Source organism: Athene cunicularia (assembly GCF_003259725.1).
Source record: "Athene cunicularia isolate RWA chromosome 1 unlocalized genomic scaffold, athCun1 chr1_part1, whole genome shotgun sequence".
NCBI classification, from domain to species: domain Eukaryota; kingdom Metazoa; phylum Chordata; class Aves; order Strigiformes; family Strigidae; genus Athene; species Athene cunicularia.
The window spans coordinates 81159223-81180007 of record NW_020799091.1 but is presented as its reverse complement, the minus strand read 5'-3'; the positions used below and the strand labels follow the sequence as shown (position 1 = coordinate 81180007).

The 20785-nt window shown below is 39.7% G+C and overlaps 1 protein-coding gene across 2 annotated transcripts in view; it reads left to right on the top strand.

Moving 5' to 3' along the window:
- The window catches only part of CTPS2 (CTP synthase 2), a 73333-nt gene extending 56837 nt beyond the window's left edge, over positions 1-16496 (top strand). Inside the window, exons 15-19 of one of the 2 annotated variants that reach the window (XM_026847642.1) lie at positions 680-776; positions 4151-4295; positions 4533-4538; positions 13133-13243; positions 14925-16496. In XM_026847642.1, coding sequence (XP_026703443.1) covers positions 680-776; positions 4151-4295; positions 4533-4538; positions 13133-13202 — 318 coding nt within the window. In that variant the 3' untranslated portion in view covers positions 13203-13243; positions 14925-16496. The remainder of the gene's footprint in view (positions 1-679; positions 777-4150; positions 4296-4532; positions 4539-13132; positions 13244-14924) is intronic. The other variant, XM_026847652.1, reaches the window with a different exon arrangement.
- The last annotated feature ends 4289 nt before the right edge of the window (positions 16497-20785 follow it).

Below are 20785 nucleotides of genomic sequence, written 5' to 3'. Positions count from 1 at the left end.
TGTACATTCAAAATTTGAGGAGACGGGCAAGAGCTGGACTCTTAGAGTTATCTCTGAAATAGTTCAGAAGGGGCCTGACTCCATCAGTATCTCCAGAGGGGTCTGTGCTCTGAGGTGTGTACATGCTACAAAATGATTCAGACAATGTTAAGTTTTGTTAAAAAGCTGGAAGGTTAATGTGATGGTGGCAAAGGTGCTCAGAGTTTGAATATTAAATGAGTGGTTAGAACATCACCAAGGAAATGAAACAGCTCACTGCAGAGCTCCTCAGTTTGGAGGAGCTGAACCACAGTTTGTGTCATAACCGCTGAAATGCAGTGTTCAAAGAGGAGGTCAGTCTTTGCGCCTACTGTAGTGGGCTGTTTAAAAAAAGAGGAATGCAAGCTGCTCAGAATCAGGAGGACAGCAAGCAGAGAGGACTCTGGCTTTAATCTTTTGAATGTTATGTAGTAAGTTTTAAAATCACTGATCCATCTCTTCTTAAATAAGCATGCCCACTTTTACAAATTTATACCAGAGAGTTGTTAAAACAAGAAAGCGAAAGTTCCCAACTCTTTTCTTAATTCTTTTCATTCTTGTATGCATACTAAAAACATTACAAGTAGCTACTACTGTTTGTTAAATCAAAAAATAAATAGAACTGTAAATAGAAAGTAAATTATTACTTTCAATATTTTAGGTGAACCCAGAATTGACTCACTGCTTTGAAGAGAAAGGTTTGAAATTTGTTGGCCATGATATGGAAGGGAACAGAATGGAAATCATTGAACTGGAGAGTAAGTGTCTTGCTTGTCTGTAGTACTTTCAGTATCTATTAAAACCATGTAAACTAAAGGTTGATAAGTGGCAGGCAGGCACAATATTTAGCTGTTGTAACAGCCAAGATCATGTCGGGGGGGATACTGCTGAGTCAACCTGTGTATTACAGTGGGTGTAGATTCAGAGGATGTTAGGAGAAGTCTTACACTTCTCAAGGATTGTGTGTATGTTTGATTATCAAGGAGAGACATGCTCCTTTTCCAAAAAGGTCATAATGTGTGAGTGGGATTTGGCTATACAGAATCATAGAGTGATTTGGGAGGTTATCTAGTCCAACCCTCTTGTTTCAACACAGGGCTACCTTCAAATATAGATCAGGTTGTTGAGAGCCATATCAGTCAAATTTTGTATCACCAAATATGATATCTGTTGGACTTCAAACCACTCACCACTACGCTTTGAACCCAGCAGTGCAGCTATTTTTAAACTCAATTTGTAGTCTACCCATAGTCCATAGCTCCCAACTTGGATGATAGGAAACCATATCAAAAGCCTTGCCAAAGTCAAGATAAAGGAAGGGTATTGCTCTCCCTGCACCCAAAGCCTGATTGTTCTCAAGCTTGTGGTGCCCAATTGTCTTCCTGTCCTTCATGTGTCTGGAAAAGCCTTGGAGCAGGATTTGTTTCATAATCTTGCCATAAACTGGGGTTAGTCTGACTGTTCTGTAGTTCCTTGTCTTTCTTGAAGAAGGGCATGGTGACTGCCTTTTTCCAGTCATCAGGGACCTCTCATGATCACCTTGGCCTTTTAAAGATTAAAACCAGCTTCACAATGACATTAACCTGCTCCCTAAGTATTTATTCTCCAATATTCATAGTCAGGTCCCAATAACTAATATAGGTTCAGTTTGCTTGAGTATACGAAATATGTATATATGCAGTATAGCCTAAGTATGAAAACATCACTGGAATATATTACCTAGACAGGCTGTGAAATCTTCATCCTTGAAAGACCTTCAAAACTTGACTAGACAAAGCAGTCAGCAACCTGATTTAACTTTGAACTTGACCCTGCATTGAGCAGGAGATGGGACTAGAGACCTTCCAAAGTGCCTTCCAATCAGTTTCTGTCTCCTTCAGTTCCCTTCTGTTTAGAATTGTAGAAAGAAGTCTGAAAATCAAATAGAAAGCAAGCACCTTTCTTTCACGGAAATGATTCAGATAAATGAGGGTTTGATACCTGTGGAAATCTGGTAGATTTGAACTACTTTACCAAGTAAGACAAGTCTTTTAGGAAAGGTTCTGAAATGAAAAGGAGCTACACTGCATATGTTTGTTGAATGCTCCACAGAGTACTCTTGGAAACAATCCCTTTGATTTTGCTCGATTCTTTGATTAACTCCTTGCTGTTAAGTCACTGTTGACTAGATGAGTATCAGGCACCTGAAGATGCAGACTACCTTACAAAATCTTTTTTCTTTCCTTATGTGGCCCCTAATTGCCATTGGTTAAGATAAACTCCATGCACAGAAACATTAATTTATCATAAGAATACGTTATCATCCTATGGAGTGCTATTTGCAACACAATGTTCTTGAGAATTCATTTTATATGCTCTGTAGTATGTGGAAGAACAGTGCTGTAGCTTTGAACCAGGGTTTGAGGATGGACACCTACTTACAATGTCAAGCAACTGCACCATGGAGAGCAAAGGATACATGTGAATTCATAAACTACTAATTGTCATGGTGTTCTTTGCTTGGTTTGTTCCTGATAGATTACCTCTGTTGCGCATGCAGGTGTTGGGGGACTATTTTGTCTGCCCTGCATGAAACAACTTCTATAAAGAGCATTGTGGAATAAATCAGACAGAATTTTTCAATTGCATGTTACTGTGAAAAGAATAAAAGCAACAGTAAAACCTGGAATTATTTCACAATGGGCTGCAAGGAGACTCTGATTACTAAAGAAAAACAATCATTATAGGGAGGAGGGAGGGTTGGAGCAGAAGCATGGAAATAGCAGTACACCAGATAGCTTTGCAGCAAAATATCCCCACAGGAAATATTTGATGCTTTGTCATTGTCTTGTTTAACAGCTTTAAAGGACTAAATTGCATGGTAGAGAAAAAGAAGTTATGGGATAAATTTAGGATCCAGGTTCTCTTTAAGACCTAGCAGAGAGAAGACCACTATACTAGATTATATAGTTTATCCTCATATTTAAAAAAAAAAAAAAAAGCGCAGCTTTCTTGTTATCACTTATTTCGTACTGCGGAGAAATTCTTTAACCATTCAGGATTATTTTGGTAACTGCCAAACCAGAAGAGTTCTGTGGTTAATTTTGTCCAGTGTCCTGGCACTAGAAGTGGTTAATGTTAGCTCCTTTAAAACAGTATTCAAAGAAGGAACAGGTTCACAGCATGGGAGTGTGAAAACATTTTTCCTTCCTTATCCTTTCGAAGAAAACAGAAGGGAAGCAGAAGCAGTGGTAAAGAGATACTTTGATTGGGAAACAGCTGAAGGTTTAAGAGAAGGTGAAGCAGCATGGCTTGTTTCACTTAGCAGGCATAGTTGAATGATGGTGATACTGTCATCCTTAATCACACAGATCAAACAGCAGGGAACTAGAATACCTTAAGAAATGGATATAAGTTGTCTGTAACAAAGATGGCCTGTGAATTAGGAAAAGGTTTGAAAGCAAAAGGAGAGAGTATTAGAAGAGCTTTCTAGTGGGAGAAAAAAACCCAAAGGGTGTTACAGCAGAGCCTTGACCCTTTGTGCATGAGACTACATGATGTAGCTCCATTCAATAACAGGAGAATGGACTTCATGTCCCAGGCCTAATTATTTGAATCTTGTTTTCCCCAGTTTTCTATGTATGCTGCTTTCATATCCATGTCTTAATGTGTAAATAGTTGCTGTATGATAATGCTTAGTCTTTTAGGAACCGTTGTATTTTTTCCCTCAGATATCTATGGGTGCATGTTCTGAATATACATGCACAAATATATATAGGAAACCAAAACACTATCAAAATAACATGATACATGTAGACTTTGTGGTTGTTCTCCCCCCCTGCCCCCCTTACATTTCAGTACAGGTTTATTATTCAGATTTTAATTACATCATTGTGCACATTAAGGTTGAATCACAGGATGATTTTTCCTTAATTTGCCTTACTAACATTCTCCATCTGTTGTCAGTTGCTTTTCATGGAAAAAGTTAAGGTTTTAATGGAAAAAGTTAATGTTTGTGCTGCCTCGCCCTTAAATTCACATATGCTGATCTGGACTCCTGTGTGAAATCTTCAATAAACTTTTTTCCTAACAGTTGTTCTAAATACTATCTTCTTCCTACATCTTAAAATTTTCTTTGGCATCTGTCTTGTAGACCATCCATATTTTGTGGGGGTTCAGTTCCACCCAGAGTTTTCCTCAAGACCTATGAAACCTTCACCTCCATACCTTGGACTGTTGCTAGCAGCAACTGGGACGCTCAATGCATACCTGCAACGTGGATGTAAATTGTCTCCAAGGTAATCTTTCTTATTTGCCTGCAGTTTGACAGACGCATTTTTGGAGGGACTATCCCATCCTTAAATTCAGCAGTCCAGAAGAGGCAAAGGAGTTCTTCATGTATTGATTTACTTGTTCCTGTGCGTGCCTGACATAAACCCTGGTATAAACATTTCTGTAAGCAGTAAGCACAGTTCCTGATTTCCTCCTTGTCAGAGGCTGTTAGAGCTAAAGCCAGATCCATACATTATAACCAGAAAGAAGTTAAAAACCTTTAGTAAATTTATGTGGTTAGTGGCCTCCTGTGTTACCTCTCATTAACGGTAGTTTCACAGTAAAGGAGATTTGCTAGAGGATCAATCAATGAAGTGAAATTCTTACCTAGTTATGTTTGAATGATGACAGTAACAAAAGGAAAACACTGATTTTATTTTGCCATAGCTAAATAAATTAATACCATCTAGCAGAGACAGGCCTGAAACAAAACAGTTGGGTTATCTTTAGATTTATGGAAGGGTTTGGATCTAGATCAAAACTGGATGGTTCAGCCAAAATAAAAACCTTTATCCCAATTCCCTTGGATGCAAGAGGTTTTGGTTTACTGAATGTATCAATAGTTTTTAGCCAGTGTTAACTGTTTGTTGTTTATTTCAATTATATTAATAACAGTTAAAATTTCATTACAATAAAATAATAGAGATTTCAGAGAGAAGCCTAAGGTACAATAACAAAAATGAAAAAAAAAATTAAAATAAATCGCAGAATGACTGAATAACAACACAGAACAGATTCAGCTCTGGCTTACTGGCTTTTCCTCTAAACAAGGCACTAAACCTAATTGTTTTGTGGGTTCGGGTTTTTTTGAGCATTGTTTTCTATTAAAATTAAGTCCTTTTCTTAAGTGAGAAATAGAAATTTTATTCAGGTTTCAGTAGTAATGGAAAATAGCCAAGCTAGACCAGATAATCTATTTTGGTACACTGCTCCTTGTGGGTGTCAGTTATCTTTCATAAATGCACTTGATCCTTTGCTTACCCTGGCCAATTGTGCAATGTACTTACTGAGTTTCTTTCTGATCTGCAAACTACAGCTTGATTGAAATACTCCTCTTACCTTAGCCTGTCACTGTTAGTAGTGGTCATAACATTATCTGCCATTCAAAATTTGTGCAAGTGCATTACACAGGTCAAATTTTTGTGGTGCTTGGCAGGAGGGAGTCTTCAAGCACAGTGATCTTCAGCCTTTCCTCTTGTGGTCATTCTCTGCCTCACAGTTCATCTTATTTCCCAGGTCCCAATATTCTTTCCTTTACTGCTTCCTCCCATAAGTATACTCGTTCTTCTCTCTGATATAAAAAAAAAATCACTTTTTTTTGAATGAGTGATCGGCATGTGTCCTGCTAGTTTAAAATCAAATCCTTTAGCATTACAGCAAATACGTTTTATAACCTTGACTTTGTTTCAGCAGTTACCAAATGTGCCACACTTACACTTATTTGAATGAATCAGTAAAAAAGTATACCCAACTCTTTTTCTTCATGTTCATAAAATAAACTCCAGCCAACACATACATTTAGCAAAGACAGAAATTCATACCACAAAACTTTATATGTAAAAATACAAATTTTACCATTTACCTAGTTACACCTCAATCAAGCAATCCTCCTCTGTCTTGAGAAAGAGCATTGAAATAGAAAACATTTTGAGGCTAGAAGAGTAGCATTTTTCAGGAAAGAACATTCAGAAGGGAATTTCAGTACTAATTACAGCACACCCACTCATATTAACATACCCACCTGCTGAGTGGAAAGGATTTCGTATTTAAACCTTTAAGCCTCAGAATGGTGGTGATTTCATTGAGCAGTAAAGCTAAGGCATGTCATACAAGACTGAAATAAATCTGAGGAGAGGATTTTCTGCACACCTCATCCAGCATTGCCTATATGAATTGTAGTCATGTTGTTGACTACAGCAAAGATGTAGCCTGCAAGAGAATTTATGGAAGCCAGCAAGTTGAGCAGATTACCTAAACTAGGCTGTTACAAACACTAAAAAGACAGTTAATGATGAAGTCCTGAGACAAAAGGAAATAACATATTTCAGTGTGAGATTCTTAACAGCAAATCATTACCCCAGAATGTTTAACAGCCTCATAATTAGGACACACTTTTAGAACATCTGACACCTGGACAGAAGCCCTAGCTTCTAAACAGAGCAAACAGTAAATTTAAAGATGCATTGTACCTCCCAGGTGAGTGCTCTAAACAAATAAAAGGGAATAAACCTTCTCTTAAATTTTTTTGAGGCCTAGTCTGGTAGACAGTCCAAGGATGCTTACACACAAGCATGAGCACAGTTTGAGACTGGAATGCATCCTTTGGGGTAAACTTAGTCCCAGAAGCTTTGATGTGTACAGAGACAGTCAAGAACTGAGCAAAGGATCAGAGTAACTAACTCAGTGATGAGTTTTTACTTAGTTACCTGAAGTGGTAGTTGTGCATTTAAGTTGCCTTTGTGGTTTCAGCCCCTCGTGCTTTATGGCATGAGTGCCTAATCATCAGACAAAACCATGTACTTCGTTTCCTCGTGAATGCTGTTAGATCTTGACCTTTTCCAAATCTTTCCGTGGGAGTACTAAAGTGACCATTTCATACATAGCTGAGGATGGTGAGCAGCTGCCAGTTTACATGCTTCATTTTAAAGGACAAAGAAAACCAGAACCACAGGAGACTCAAAGTGTACAATACCCACAAATACATTGTTTTTTAAGAGAAACCAAAAGATTTTAATAGAAAACTGGTGGATGAAGAGGGGAACTTCAGATATAATGTTGTTGGCTTTTACTTAGTCTTTTGGAATTTCACTTGGAAAAAGTAATAAAAACTGGCTTATCTTTGGGAACAGTGTCATATGGATTGCAAAGCCACTGATGTACAATAAAGCCATGTTGCTGGGGTTTTTTTCCATAGCAAGTTTAGCATCAGCAAGAGTAGGCTACAGTATATTAATGATATTTGCAAATAATATAATTCAAAGAGGAGCTGAAAGCACTATTCAGAACAAAGGAATAACGTAAAAAGATACAGAGAATTTAGAAACCTGAGCTGAAAATAGTGGAATCTTGTGTTTCTTTGGAGAAAGAGAGTAACAGGCTAAAGATAAATAATTTAAATACGGATGTCCCGTAGATGGAAGGAAATATAGGAAGTGAGATATATTCCTAGGTGAGAAAGTATGGGCAACTAGGACTGCTGCCAAAAGAAATTTTTACAAGTCATTAATTAATACAGTAATAGAAGGCACCAATCTAGTGCCATCTAGTCACAGAGTAATCTTAAGTTCTGGGCAGTTTATTAATAAAAGATGAGTTATGAGTTGCATTCAGCGGCAAGGAACAGAAGTGGCCAGAGGATAGGAGTGGTGCATAAAGAAGAAAAATCTCAGCAGACTAGTCCATATGGTGCTTACTGCACTAACATGGTCCAGTTGTCTCCCAGACCAGCTGTGTAGGGATGTTTGGGCAAACACCTATAAACAGAACAGGAAGAGCCTGTGAGACATGTTCTGGTGTGCGAGTGACAAAGGAGATAGGGGCAGGGCTGTCTCTGATGTCCCCTGTACATTGTCCCCAATCAATAACACATCTGGCACAGCTTCATATTTCTGCCATTGGCCAAATCTTCACATTTCAGAGGAAAGTGAAGCAAATCTTGTGGCTTGAAGACTGTCAAGAGAACAGCAAGAGAGGGGCTGCTCCACAAAAGACAACAATCCAGAAGCCAGAGGTGGCAGCTGGTACTAGTAGGGATAGTGTCCTCACCAGCAGGAGTCAGTGCCATGGTCACCAAAGAAGGCAAGTGGACTGACTCCAGTCACCATGTCTTACAGACAGTCCAGTGCAGAAGTACAAAGTGATGAGTCAGGTCTGAGGTCAATCCAGGAAGTCCAGTTGACAAGTGACTGCAGAACGACAGAGATGGGTACAGGCATGCCTGTGACATAGCTCTGGCAAGGACTGGGGGCCAAGGCTTCTGGACCCGTGGGTGAAGGTCCTGGGTGAGGATGGTCAGGGCAGCTAAGATCTATTGGTACTCTCAGAGCTCTTACAGAAAACTACAGAAAAAGTTTTGAGGGAAATCCCTTCTCAACCATGGCGGTACTTAGTGATGAACTTAGTAATGGCTAGTTATGGCAGTTAATTTGTCATTTTAAGGTTAGATGTTTAGAGTGAAGATACTTCTGAGTGGTCACCCCAAGTCTTCTTCTGTGGTCGCTAGATCTCAGATAAAGGTGTCTAAAGAATTAAATCCCATGCATGAGATTCAGCTGATAGTTTTTATAATACCCAGATATGTTCTGACATCTTGGTTATGATTTTTGTGATGCTGGGTCCTGATAAATCCGTTATCCTAAATCCAGTTACGTGAGTGCAGATGTCTGGCAGGTTGGAACTGGGGAGTCTTAGGTATGTACTGAGGGATTCTTTAATGAAATGATGTTTCATGAAAGCACAGGATCGTATAATGATGGTGATCACAATAAATACTATATGATCATATAATGATTGTAAAAATATGCACTGAGAAATATGGGTGACTGCAGTTATAACCATTGCACAATCAAATATGCATTTATTTTAATAATATTTTAATGACTATAATAATTGTAATCATTCAGCTTTATGTGGATGGAATAAATAATTGACAGATTTCGTTTTGCTAGGTTCTCGAAAGCTGTAACAATTGTTTGTTTTAAACAGCCACAGCCTGTACTAAATGTAATTACATTTATCTTTAATTTGCATTGAGGAAGAAATGCACTTAGCTTGGCTCCTGTCTTTGCAGGGAATAGCGTTACTGTAACAATTGTTTAAATTGCTTACATTTCTAGAAAAGGACTTTTTTGTCAATGATACATTAAAAAAGGATGAAAAAAAGCCCCCCTCTGAAACTGTGTCAAATCCTTTGTTTTTAAAGAAAGTTGACCAGGATTTTCCAAATGGAACAAACAGAACGTTCAAGGAGTACCCATTTTACAGTTGGCTGTGTTTCTTAACAAAAACATTGAAAGCAGGCAGTTTGGTACTTTTGAGCAGCTGTTTGAGAAATGCAGATTTAAAATTGGTCTTAATTCTAGTGGTTTTGTAGCAGAGATTGGTTGCTGAGGTGATATATTATGGCTTCATGCCACGTGGCCCCAGCTATTGGCTGCCTTCTGTACCATACCGATAGGGAATCTTAGCATCTTGCCTCCTTCCATGCCTTAGATGCATGGCAGAGGTGTGATGATGCCTCTGTCAGTAGAACAGAGAGGTCTGAAATGGGCATGTATTTGGTAATAATGGAGCATATGCAGGGGAAGCTCTTTTTATTGTTTACATCTTGAGAAGGGAGGGATCCGAGAATGAGTGAACTTAAAAACATAAGAAAACTCCATAACATAATTTCCCAAGAGAGAATGTTTTCTTTCCTCCAGTCAGGAATGTGTTGCAGTTCACTGCAAAGTGAAATACCAGCTAGGTACTGGTTGCAGTTAACTGCAAAGTGAAATATCAATGTGAAACATCTACTAGTTGGCATTTCACTTTGCAGTGAATGCATTACCATTATCTACAGGTAGATTAGGTGTAAGGATCAAAGTGACCAAAATTCTTCATCTTGATGACTGAAGTGATTGACCAGATGCAGTGACACTGCATAGTCTTGAGTTTTAGTCTGTTTTCTCTTGGCCACATCTTTATACTCTGGATCCCATTTAAAAAGGGTATAATAGAACCACTGTGGTGGCCTTAGATCTGCTCATTAGCTCCTTTTTGTTGCAGTCCACTGTTGTAAGAATTGTTACAAACAAGGTGAAGTGGGTGTCAATTTCCTGCCCAAGATAATTACTAATTAATTTGTAGACAAACTGAGAGGAAACTTGTGAAAGGAAATGTAATTTTTTTAGTTGAAGGCTCAGTGTGAAAAAGAATTTCATAAAGGAAAAGCCAGGCTTATTTGATTTCCTACCACCACCACTTTCATAACTAGCACATTTAAGTAAGGTTATGTAATATTAGCAACTGTGAGCCCAAAATATCCATTTGGGAGTTGTGTTTAATATCCCTGTAGCAATTCAGTGTAATTTGAAAGGAAGTACACATTTATTTTGGAGAGGTATGATGACTCATTTATGGTTCATACCACCTGGAGCCTTTCTTCAGATTACTCATCAGTTTAATACAGTTCATATCACAGTAAATCTTACGAACTGGACATCAGCATTGGTTTGAAACTATAACACCTGAAGATATACCAAGATTTATGAGGACCTGTTTGCTTTCAAGTCCACTGGCAGCTTAACTCTTGAAGAAGTTCAGGTTTCCTTGGAGTCCAGGTTGTTCTTGCTACCATGATACCACAGTTTCTGGGGGTGCTCAGAGATATCATTCAAGAAACTGTGAGACTGACAGTTACATGAGTCTGAAGCCCAAGGGCTGATCCTTACCTGGGTATTTCTTGCCATTGTGGCACTGCCTGTTAGAGATAAAACTGACTTACACCCAACAGAACAGTCCTAAAGTAGGGGAAACTGTGAAGTGCTACTGCAGAAATCAAGAATGTGATAAGAGCCCTTCTCTGGGATGTGGAGTCAAATCTTGCACTGAACTGGGCAGTGTGGGAACAGGAACAAAATTGTCATCATCCGAGTAAGTGTTTTAGCCTCTGAGCTAGTGGCTAGCCAAGTGACCCTCAGCTTCTGCAAACTGGAAACAGGCCTGAGGAGTTGGGGTGGTAAGTCAATGAAATGATGGAAGCATCCAGCGTTATGTGACTGCTTCTGTGGGTGAATGCCTCTAAAACCTATGTCACTGAGTGGGGGAGGATGAGAGTGCTGGGTGGGGGTCAGTACCTGTTGAAGAGACGAAGCTGAGCAGTTCTCCACTCGCCTTATTGGTCTCTGCACATTTTTATTTAAGCATCTGTCTGCCATACTGTTATATATGGAGCTCTGGGATATGTTTTTGGGCTGTGACTGTCACTGGACAGTAGAGCTGAGTAAAAAAAAAAAAAAAAAAGTAAAGACTTTGAACTTAAACTAGGGCTATCATAAGATTACACAGCTCTCTGCAATCACAGTTTTACCCACTGTTATGTGCACGATTTTTGCTGTGATGTGAAAATGCAAAACTGTTTTAATAACACTGAATTTTTATTCCATGTTTCCATGGGTACTTTCAGAAAGAAGTAAGTACAATGTTGGTGATGTTGTTTTTGTCTGTGTGCATCTGGCATGCTTGATCATACTGTTAACAACACTTTCCTCACTTGAACTGTGTAATTGTTTGCCAGCTGGTGAAATGATCAAATTGAGCATTTCTTGCTAGACTGATACGACACACTCTTTAGAAGAACTGCATCGACAACATGTGTCGTGAAGAAAGGGCTGCTGTAGGCAAAGTCTTAATGTTTGAACAGTCAGAACATCTATGCTGTCTTGTACAGTATATGGTACGGTGATCTGCTCTAACTGTGGGAGGTTTTCCTAACAGTCAGAGGTAGAAATTAAATGAGAGGACTGTTGGTGCCATTCCTCCTATTCCACTCTATTAAGATGGCTGTGTTTTTACCTAATCTTTGATTTTATTTTTTCCCTGAAGATGAGAGGGTGATATTCAGGCTACAAAGCAGTGCTCAGCTGGTATAGCTGAGCTCAGTTTGTTCACTGTTCCACGTTACAGTCTAGATCAAAGATCTCCAGCTGCGGGGTTACATAGTTCCCCTTGAAACATTGCACAGCAGGCAGTCACTGTGGATCAACTGATAAGGCTATGTCTAGATGGGTCATGGGCTGGTTATGCGCTTGATGTGTCAGTAAGAGATCACGCCTGGAGGTGGGGAGCATGATGTGACTGAGGTCCTGTTGACTGGAAGATGAAAGGTGTATGTGATAAAGAGTGAGATGTGACAAGACAGGTGTGCAGTGGCTGGAGTAGAGTTGTTACTCAAGGCTTATTTATTGCTGCTTAAATGTGCTTGTCAGTTCCCTGGACTCCCTTTGTTGCCTTCTGATCTTGGGAAATTCAAATATCTGGAAAACAGACTGTAGAGGTGAAGTGTGGTAGGAGGAGGTTGAGACTGGAGGCTCTTCTGAATGAAGATGTGCACTTAAGATAAACCTGGAGACCCAATAGACATCACAGCTGACTGAAAATGTGATTTGTGGGCACTTCTTTCTCTCAGTCATTGAGATGATTGCTGTTCTTCACTGTTTCCTTGTTCTGGCCACTTATAAGAGAATCACTTGCACAACAGCTTTTTCTGTGAAAACTGTTCTACTTCTCTCAGGAAATAGCAGAAGGAGAGAACTGTCAGGGTATTGCTTGGTGCAATGAAAATGATTTACATTCTGACTGGAAGAGTAGGAATTATAATTTAAGTATAAATTGAAGCATTCTGAGTAAATAAAGTTGTCTTAACTATTTCTTTGGTCAAAACAATCATTTGCTTTATGATAAATGAGAAATTCCTTTGTCTTGCTCTGAACACCCGTTAGTGTCCATGTTGTTAATCACGATCACAGGCACACAGCACCAGCAAACTGTGGAATGAATGAATGTACAGGAGTCAAACAAAAAGAAATTGAACATACTGTTTATGAGGTGGAATAGTTTTTCTCATCAGATCTTAAACTCCAAACTCAAGCCCATTCCTGTAGAGGAAGCTGTTCTAAAATACCAAAATTGAGCATGAGGTCAAAATAGTTTTCTGGAAGTGGATTGTATTTGAGGAAAGTGTTGGTCATAGGCATCATCTGGGTTGGAGGGTTTGAAATAAAATACTTGTTTTAGATTCTTCTGACTGTATTGCTTTTAACAGTGACAGCTACAGTGACCTCAGTGATGACAGCTCTCCAGAAAAAGAATTTCCTCATTCAGAAACAAGCTGAAATGATTGTAAGAGATCACAGAAATGGATGATGCTACTGAGGTAAACTGAATCGTTTTGATACTGCTTTGTGACATTTATTTCTTGTAGACTTAAAGCAGGAGACAAAGTTATCTTGATTCTCCCTTTTGTTTCAAATCCCATCTGAGAGCTTATGTTTTCTTCCTTGCCTGCAGCATTTAATCGTTTTCCTCTTCTGCTGCTTAACTCTGCAATTGTGATATTAAAGCCTACTAAGTGTTTTGGGTACAGCTTAGATGTAGGATGCTGTGTACAAAATCAAGTTGTGTTAGTGTTTGAAGACACAATGAAAATACATTTTAAAATTATGTTTTCTTTGTTACTTCAGTTTGCAAGTTTGGATCACTTCAAGTATGTTATGTTGACATGGCTTTTTATTTTGCATTAATATTAACCTGTAATTACATTTGATGCATTGATACAACAAAGACATCCCTTGGATTTCAACTGAAGAGTGATAGAGATACAAACAAGTTCTACAAAATTGTAGTTTTGCCATAGGATTTACCAAAGTGATGTTGGATTGGTGTTTTTTTTCACCTGTGAACATGGTAGCCATAGATTTTCTTTCAGTTTGGGGGTTATATTTCCTGTGAGACACCTGATCTCTGCGGGTTCTGGGTTTGAATCTTAATCTTACTTTATTTTCCGTAAAAAATTCATCAGAGTTGTGGCTAGTATGGTACTCTGATAGGTGTGTGCATTTGTGCTTTTCAGTATTCCTGAGCACTTCCTTAAGCAGGACACAACTTTGCCCTCTGATTTTATTCCTCTCACATGGTGTAGCCACTAAGCAGCTGTGCCAAACAGATGATTAGGGCTGCATATGAATGATGCATTTCTGCTTGATGGCCTCCTTATTGAAATACTGGCATGAGATGCTAGAAATTGAAGTGTAGGCCTTAGCTGCAGCATCGATTTATTCTGTGATTCTTAGTTTATTTCTTTTTTCCCCCCTCTCATGGGCCACATGTTAAAGATAATGATACATCCCCAAATCATGAGAGTGGACAGCAGAATGTCAGATGATTTCATGACCTGGTACATGCAGATACAGTAGTGATGCATGTCCTAGAATGACCAAAAATAAGTAGACAAAATGTTCCTTTTCACTCTTGCATAGATCCTTCTCACCTCCAAACATCACTATGGCTCTGTTTCTTGAGACTAACACATAGTACAGGACAGCCCCTTTAAGGTTGACCTTGTTTTCCTCAATGGAATTTATGAATGGTAATTCTGTTTACCATTGCAGATGTGACTTTTTCAGTGCTTGGATGAATGTACTTTTGTGATACTTTTAATGAGTTATCAGCAGTCAAGCTGATTTTGTTTGAACATGTCACTAGCTGATACCAATTGTATTCAACTGAATTACTCTAGAAGGGATTAAATAACTAATTCCAGATATAAAAGAAGGATAGAAGCATTGGCTCATTTATTTTTATCTCTGGTTAATTCTACCCTTTAATCAGAGCTGAATACATATGTAGACTGTATTTAGCCATGTGGGTTTGCTTTTATTCTGTTTGACCTAGATGAAATGTATCTACTTGTAGTATTTACCATAGGACTGCTTTGAAGTCAGTCAACAGATTTGAGAGAAACTGACATAAGCATGAAATAAACTGAGTTACAGAAGAAACACTTTAAATAATTTTTTTTCCATTAATTTTTCATTCTCCCTCTTTTTATGTTGCAGAAAGTTGGGAACAGGGCAGTACTGAATAGAAGAAAGTAGAAGAGTAAGCTGCTTACAGTCCTCACAGTGTCTCCTCCTATACTGTTTTCAATAATTCTCTTTAGAGATGACAGTTTTACTGTCCCATAGCAAAAACTGTTCTGTATAAATGCTGTTTCTCTTTAAAAATGTCAAAATGGTAGTGCACCTTAGCTGTTAATCATTATTGACCTTGTCCTATATTTCAGAATGATCTTGGATGAATATGTATTAATTTGCTAGTTCACAACTGTTCTTGATTTGAAGGAAGATTTGATTGGTTTTGGTTTGCCTTAGAACAGGAAGATAAAATGCGTTAGTTCTTGTGAATGAGAGCGGAATGCACTAAAAAAACTAAGGGAAAGTTGTCTTATCCATAAGCAGTAGAGAACTGTTTCAGGTTTGTTTCCCTATTAAGCTTGTTGTATAGATATATTTTTATACTTTTTTGCTGTTCAATATGTACAAATGAGAAATTGTTGATGTATTTTAGCACTTTGTGATTAGAATAGTTGATGTTGGATACATGTCTTTTCACTTTGCTTTTATAAGTGATTTCACTTTACAGAAGTTCATTTGCTTTATTTCTCCTGAAAGTCTGGTAATACTGAACATAATTCTGACCTACAAAATTACAGAAGTTATATTAAAAGGTGGTTTTGTATTTGTATTTTGTAAGAGAGAGAAAATACACTCATATGTTAAAAAGACATTTGAACACTTGTATGAAAATCGTGGGAGAACCAGTCATAAACCTGGAGCTCCAGCTGTGCAACACTCAGTTAATTTCAATAAATGAGTGTAAAGATAAGTTAAGTTTCACCCTTATTTTTCCTTATCCAGTGACCTCTCCATGGTCATGGCACTCATTCCCCAATAGAATAGTATTAGGTATTTTACTTTAGAAATCACAAGTTACTCCATTGCTTGACTGTTGCAGACAGTGCTGCAATGCCAGGACTGCAGACTGAATCACTGAGGCAGAAAAGGAAGGTGGGAGGTGCTGTACCATGTTTAAGGCTGGATCCCATTAGCAATGTGACATCATTAGACTGGTTACAGAAGCTGGACATGAGCTGTGTAACTGACCGCCTCAGAATGCCTGGGACACCTTTCCTATAAAGAAAACTTCTGAATTTTAGCTTTGTGTTTCATTTTTGGTTCTGGGCAAAGAGACTTTTTAATTCATCAAAAGGCACATATCTGTACAAAAATAAAAAGCACCATGTCCCTTATTACAGCTTTGTAAAGCAGTAAGTTGGAGAGCTTTGCGTTGCTTTAACGTATCTTAGGTTTCACAGCCAATTTCCCTCTTCACTAAAAGAAGCTTTAATGGTATTGAAATATAAAATGTATTCCTATAGCAGTGTTTTTCTGACATGGTTTGCAAATGCGTGCCTTAGAAATAGCAGGTATTGACAGAATAGGTGTCACTGTATGTCTTCCCCAATGGGAGACACTTGCCACTGGTTTGTGAAAGGTGAAGTATTTCCTAAAATTGTAACGTTCAAATGTATTTTCAAACATATTAAATTATGTAATTCAGAAGTGTTTCGATAACTGTGTTAGAGTCATGGTGCCAATTGTGATCTGTGTTGTCAAGGAGGGAATTTTTCATTTAGTCATGTCCCAGTTGTATTGTCTGTGAGAAGCTGTAATTTATCAAAAAAAATGAGGGGACAAAAAGAGATACAACCTGGAGTGAAGCTGTAGACAGCACCTTAATCTCCCAGCACCCTTACCAGTCCTCTTTCTGCTAACTTTGCTGCACAGAGCAGTATTCGGGAGACAAGCATATCACTGCCACAAGGGATCCATCTCCTAGTGGAGCTGATGGAAGCAGCAGCATGCCATTTCCAAAATGAAAGAAGGCAAATGAGCCATTTCTGGCCAAATCCTGGCCTGCCTTAGGAGTGTTGCCAGCAGGTCAAGGGATGTGTTCCTACCCCTCTATTCAGTTCTGGAGAGACCATACCTGGGGTGCTGGGTCCAACTTTGGGCTCCCCAGTACAAGAAAGAAATGATCATACTGGAGGGAGTCCAGTGAAGGGCCACTATGGTGATTAAAGGACTGCAGCAAATCTCTTGTGAGGAAAGGCTGAGAGTGTACTGGTTTTGTCTGGGATAGAGGTTTTTTTTTTTCATAATAGCTCATATGGAGCTATGTTTTGGATTTGTGCTGAAGACAGCAGGGATGTTTTCATTACTGCTGAGCAGTGCTTACAGAGAGTCAAGGCCATTTCTGCTTCTCATGCTGCCCTGCTAACAAGTAGGCTGGGGGTGCATAAGAGGTTGGGAGGGGACAGCTGACCCCAATGGACCAAAGGGATATCCCATGTCATGTGATGTCATGCTCAGCAATAAAACCTGGGGGAAGAAGGACAAAGTGGGGGTTGTTGGGAGATACAGTGTTGTCTTCCCAAGTCACCGTTACATGTGATGAAACCCTGCTTTCCTGGAGATGGCTGAACACCTGCCTGTCAGAATAGGGACTGTTCAACCTAGAGAAGAGAAGGCTCAAGGGAGAGGGGAGAAATCTTACCCATGTGTATAAATACCTGAAAGGAGGGTGCAAAGAGGGTGGAGTCAGGCTCTTCTCAGAGATGCTTAGTGACAGGACTAGAGACAGTGGGGACAAACTGAAACGGGAGGCTCCATCTGAACATCAGAATACACTTTTCCGCTGTGAAGGTGACTGTGCACTAGCACAGGTTAGCCAGGGAAGCTTATCCCTCACTCAAAAGCTGCCTGGATTATGGTCCTGGGCAAATGGCTCTAGGTGGCCATCCTTGAGCAGCAGGGGTGGACCAGGTGACCTACAGACGTCCCTTCCAACCTCAACAATTCTGTGAAATGAAGTATGATTGTCACAAACAACTTATAGGTAAAACCTCTCACTAGAGAAGAGCAGGTGAAAAAGTTAAACCTTGCACACAGAGTCTGAAGAAATAATTCCTAAACATGGATAGAGGGCAAAGTTTGAAGGTTGACTCTTATTTTGAAGCAAAATGTTTGTGAAGTGTGCTTTTGCATTATTTCAGACCTCTCATCCTGTTTGGAAAAGGACCTTTAGTGGAAGTGTATTCATTTCTATTTTTATGTTTACACCTAATACAGCAATCTAGCAGAGAGCAGTATTTTCTTAGTGCTGTGGTAGGACAGGACAGCCTGCTAAAAAAAATTCAGTATTTTCTTAGTGCTGTGGTAGGACAGGACAGCCTGCTAATACAGAAATACCAAATTTTAACAGAGTGAGATTGCTTATATGTTTTTAATTTGCATGTGAATAATGGAATTTGAATTCCTGTAAGGGACAACAGTAAAGCTCTTTCCTTTGGTGTTTTCTTTCAAAAATGAACTGTATAATGAAAGAGATGTGAAAGAAAGATATATTTACTTGGAGAGTATTGATCTCCATCTGTATGTTGCATGATCATGTCTTGATAGACTTGGATCTTTGTCCTTGGGCAGCATGAACTGTCTAGGTCAGTACCACTGATTGAAACTCATCCTTAGCATATACTTGGAGCACAACAAGATCTGAAATCTGTATTTTCTATTCTGTGTTGGCTCAGTTGACTGCTGCTTAGGCTCAAGGGCTGTATTTGTAATAGTAAATTAGGGCAGGGACAGTAGTCTCTTCTGAGCCCAACTGCAGTGGCTGAGATTGCTTCCATACAGATAAACTTTCATAGATGTACTGGATTGACGTCAGTGAAGGACCATGGAGATGAAGCATTCGTCGTATGATAAGAGATTGAAAGAGCTCTTGTTTAGTCTGGAGAAGAGATGGCTCAGGGGGGATCTCAGTGTTTATAAATACCTGATGTGAGGGGAATAAAGAAGATGGAGCCAGACTCTTCCCAGCGGTGCCCAGTGACAAAAGAAGAGGCAATGGCTAGTAACTGAAACACAGGAAATTCTCCTTAAAGGTAAGAGAGAACTTTTCTGTAGTGCAGGTGGTTGAACACTGGAACAGGTTGCCTGGAGAGGTGATGGAGTCTCCATCAGTGGAGACACTCAAAACCCAACTGGACACAACCCTGAACAACTTGCAGCTGACACTGCACTCAACCAGGGGTTGAACTGGAAAATCTCCAGAGGTCCCTGCCAACCTCAACTATTCTGTGATTGTATGAAATTCCCCTCCAAACAAGGGGCCAAATTCAGGCTGCCTGGCTGGGAAAGGTCCCTAGTACACGCTAACTCTCAGAAAGGTGCCTGGGGGAATGCTAGATACCCTGGGACAAAACTGTGCTGTATTTTGCCAGAGTGGAAGATCGTACCTGTATGTTCTGTGAGCCTGTATAGTTTACTAGCCTAGACAGCTAAACCACTCTGGGAAAACCTGACTGAAGATCTATCGGGTGTGAGTGTTGGGGGCTGAAGATCTCTTGGGTGTTGGGAAGATCTGCTGGAGTACGACACTTAAAATCTGTGCCTATCCCATCCAGAAAGCGGTCCTGTGCTGATATGCCAGCTGCGCTTGTGTTTTCCCTCACAGAAAGTTTGGTAGCTTGGTTGAGTTGGACCAGAGGCTGTGCTTGTTTGTAAACAAGGGGAGCAGCATTCACGTTTGGATGACCGTGGGGTAGGTTTTACACTTAACTGATACTGTGGACAGACCTGTATCTTGCTGAATCTCTCTAGTCAAGTATTGCATCTCAGCAGCAGAAGTTCCTGTTTCACTGTAAGCTTTACAAGTTCTTTAGCATCTGCTCACAATACATTAATGTGCTACCTTGAAGTTTCTTTCCTAGTTTATTTAGCAGCTTGGAGAGATAACCTTCATGTGCTAATGTAATGTCTGCAGAGGTTGAATCTAATGAAGAGGCATATATCTAAGTTTTCTAGAGACAGTGAGGAGGATTTGCTTGGCCAACCAGACTATTCCTCATTAGGGCGTACTTGTGGAAGGATGTGCCAGGTCCCCCACCAGCTTGCTGTTTTTCTGAAGCCACTGGAGGGGTGCCATATTCCTGTCACACAAAGTATGACTGTGTTGAATACAGGGTGGTACCAAAGAGGGCTTCCTGTCACCTGGGATTCATAGGACTCAGGCATAGTTTTAAATTCCTCTGCAAGCCCTAGCTTGCCAGGAAGACACTAGAGGTTTTGAGCAACAGCTTGAAAGTAGAGGCTGAGTTCTCTGCAAGAACCTGAGTAAGCAGGAATTGCAGCCCCAATACAAAGGAAGTGTTCAGAAAAGAAAGGGCAGATTGGCAATGACCTCAAAGGGCAGGGGCTTGCTGCCCGAAAGGGTGTGGAGGAGGTTACGGGAGGATCAAGTATAAGAGCAACAAGTGACTTACAATTTGAGCTAACCTCCTCCGGGAGCAATGTTACATTTACCATAGCAATGCAAATGAAAGGTTCTTCCCAAACTCTGTGTGTGTCTTGATGACAGTAGGGAGTGTAATTATAGCATATAGTACTTCTGAGTCAGTTTGCCTACAGCTGGCAGCGAAGCCAGGTCAGCATGGAAGAGGACAGGGGCTGTGAAAACCCATGTGGGACTGTCTGAAGCTCATTCCCCCCAGCTTCATAGTTTGCATATGTGAGGTGACTAAAATTTGCTGAGGAGTAAGGTGGATCAAGGATGGAATATGAATAATGCTGCCTTTGGGAGAGCACTTGGCTTCCTCCAGCATCCTGGGCAAACTCACTCGCTGCAATGTGACAGGGAACAAAACAAACAATATAATAATTTCTTTACCTTGAACTGAATAACACCTCACCCTTCCACACAAGCAGGAGGAGGCTCCATTCACTTGGGCATCTGCATGACAGTCAAGATAAATTTCTGTGCCTCGGCATTTTATCCCATATAGTGCTTACTTTTC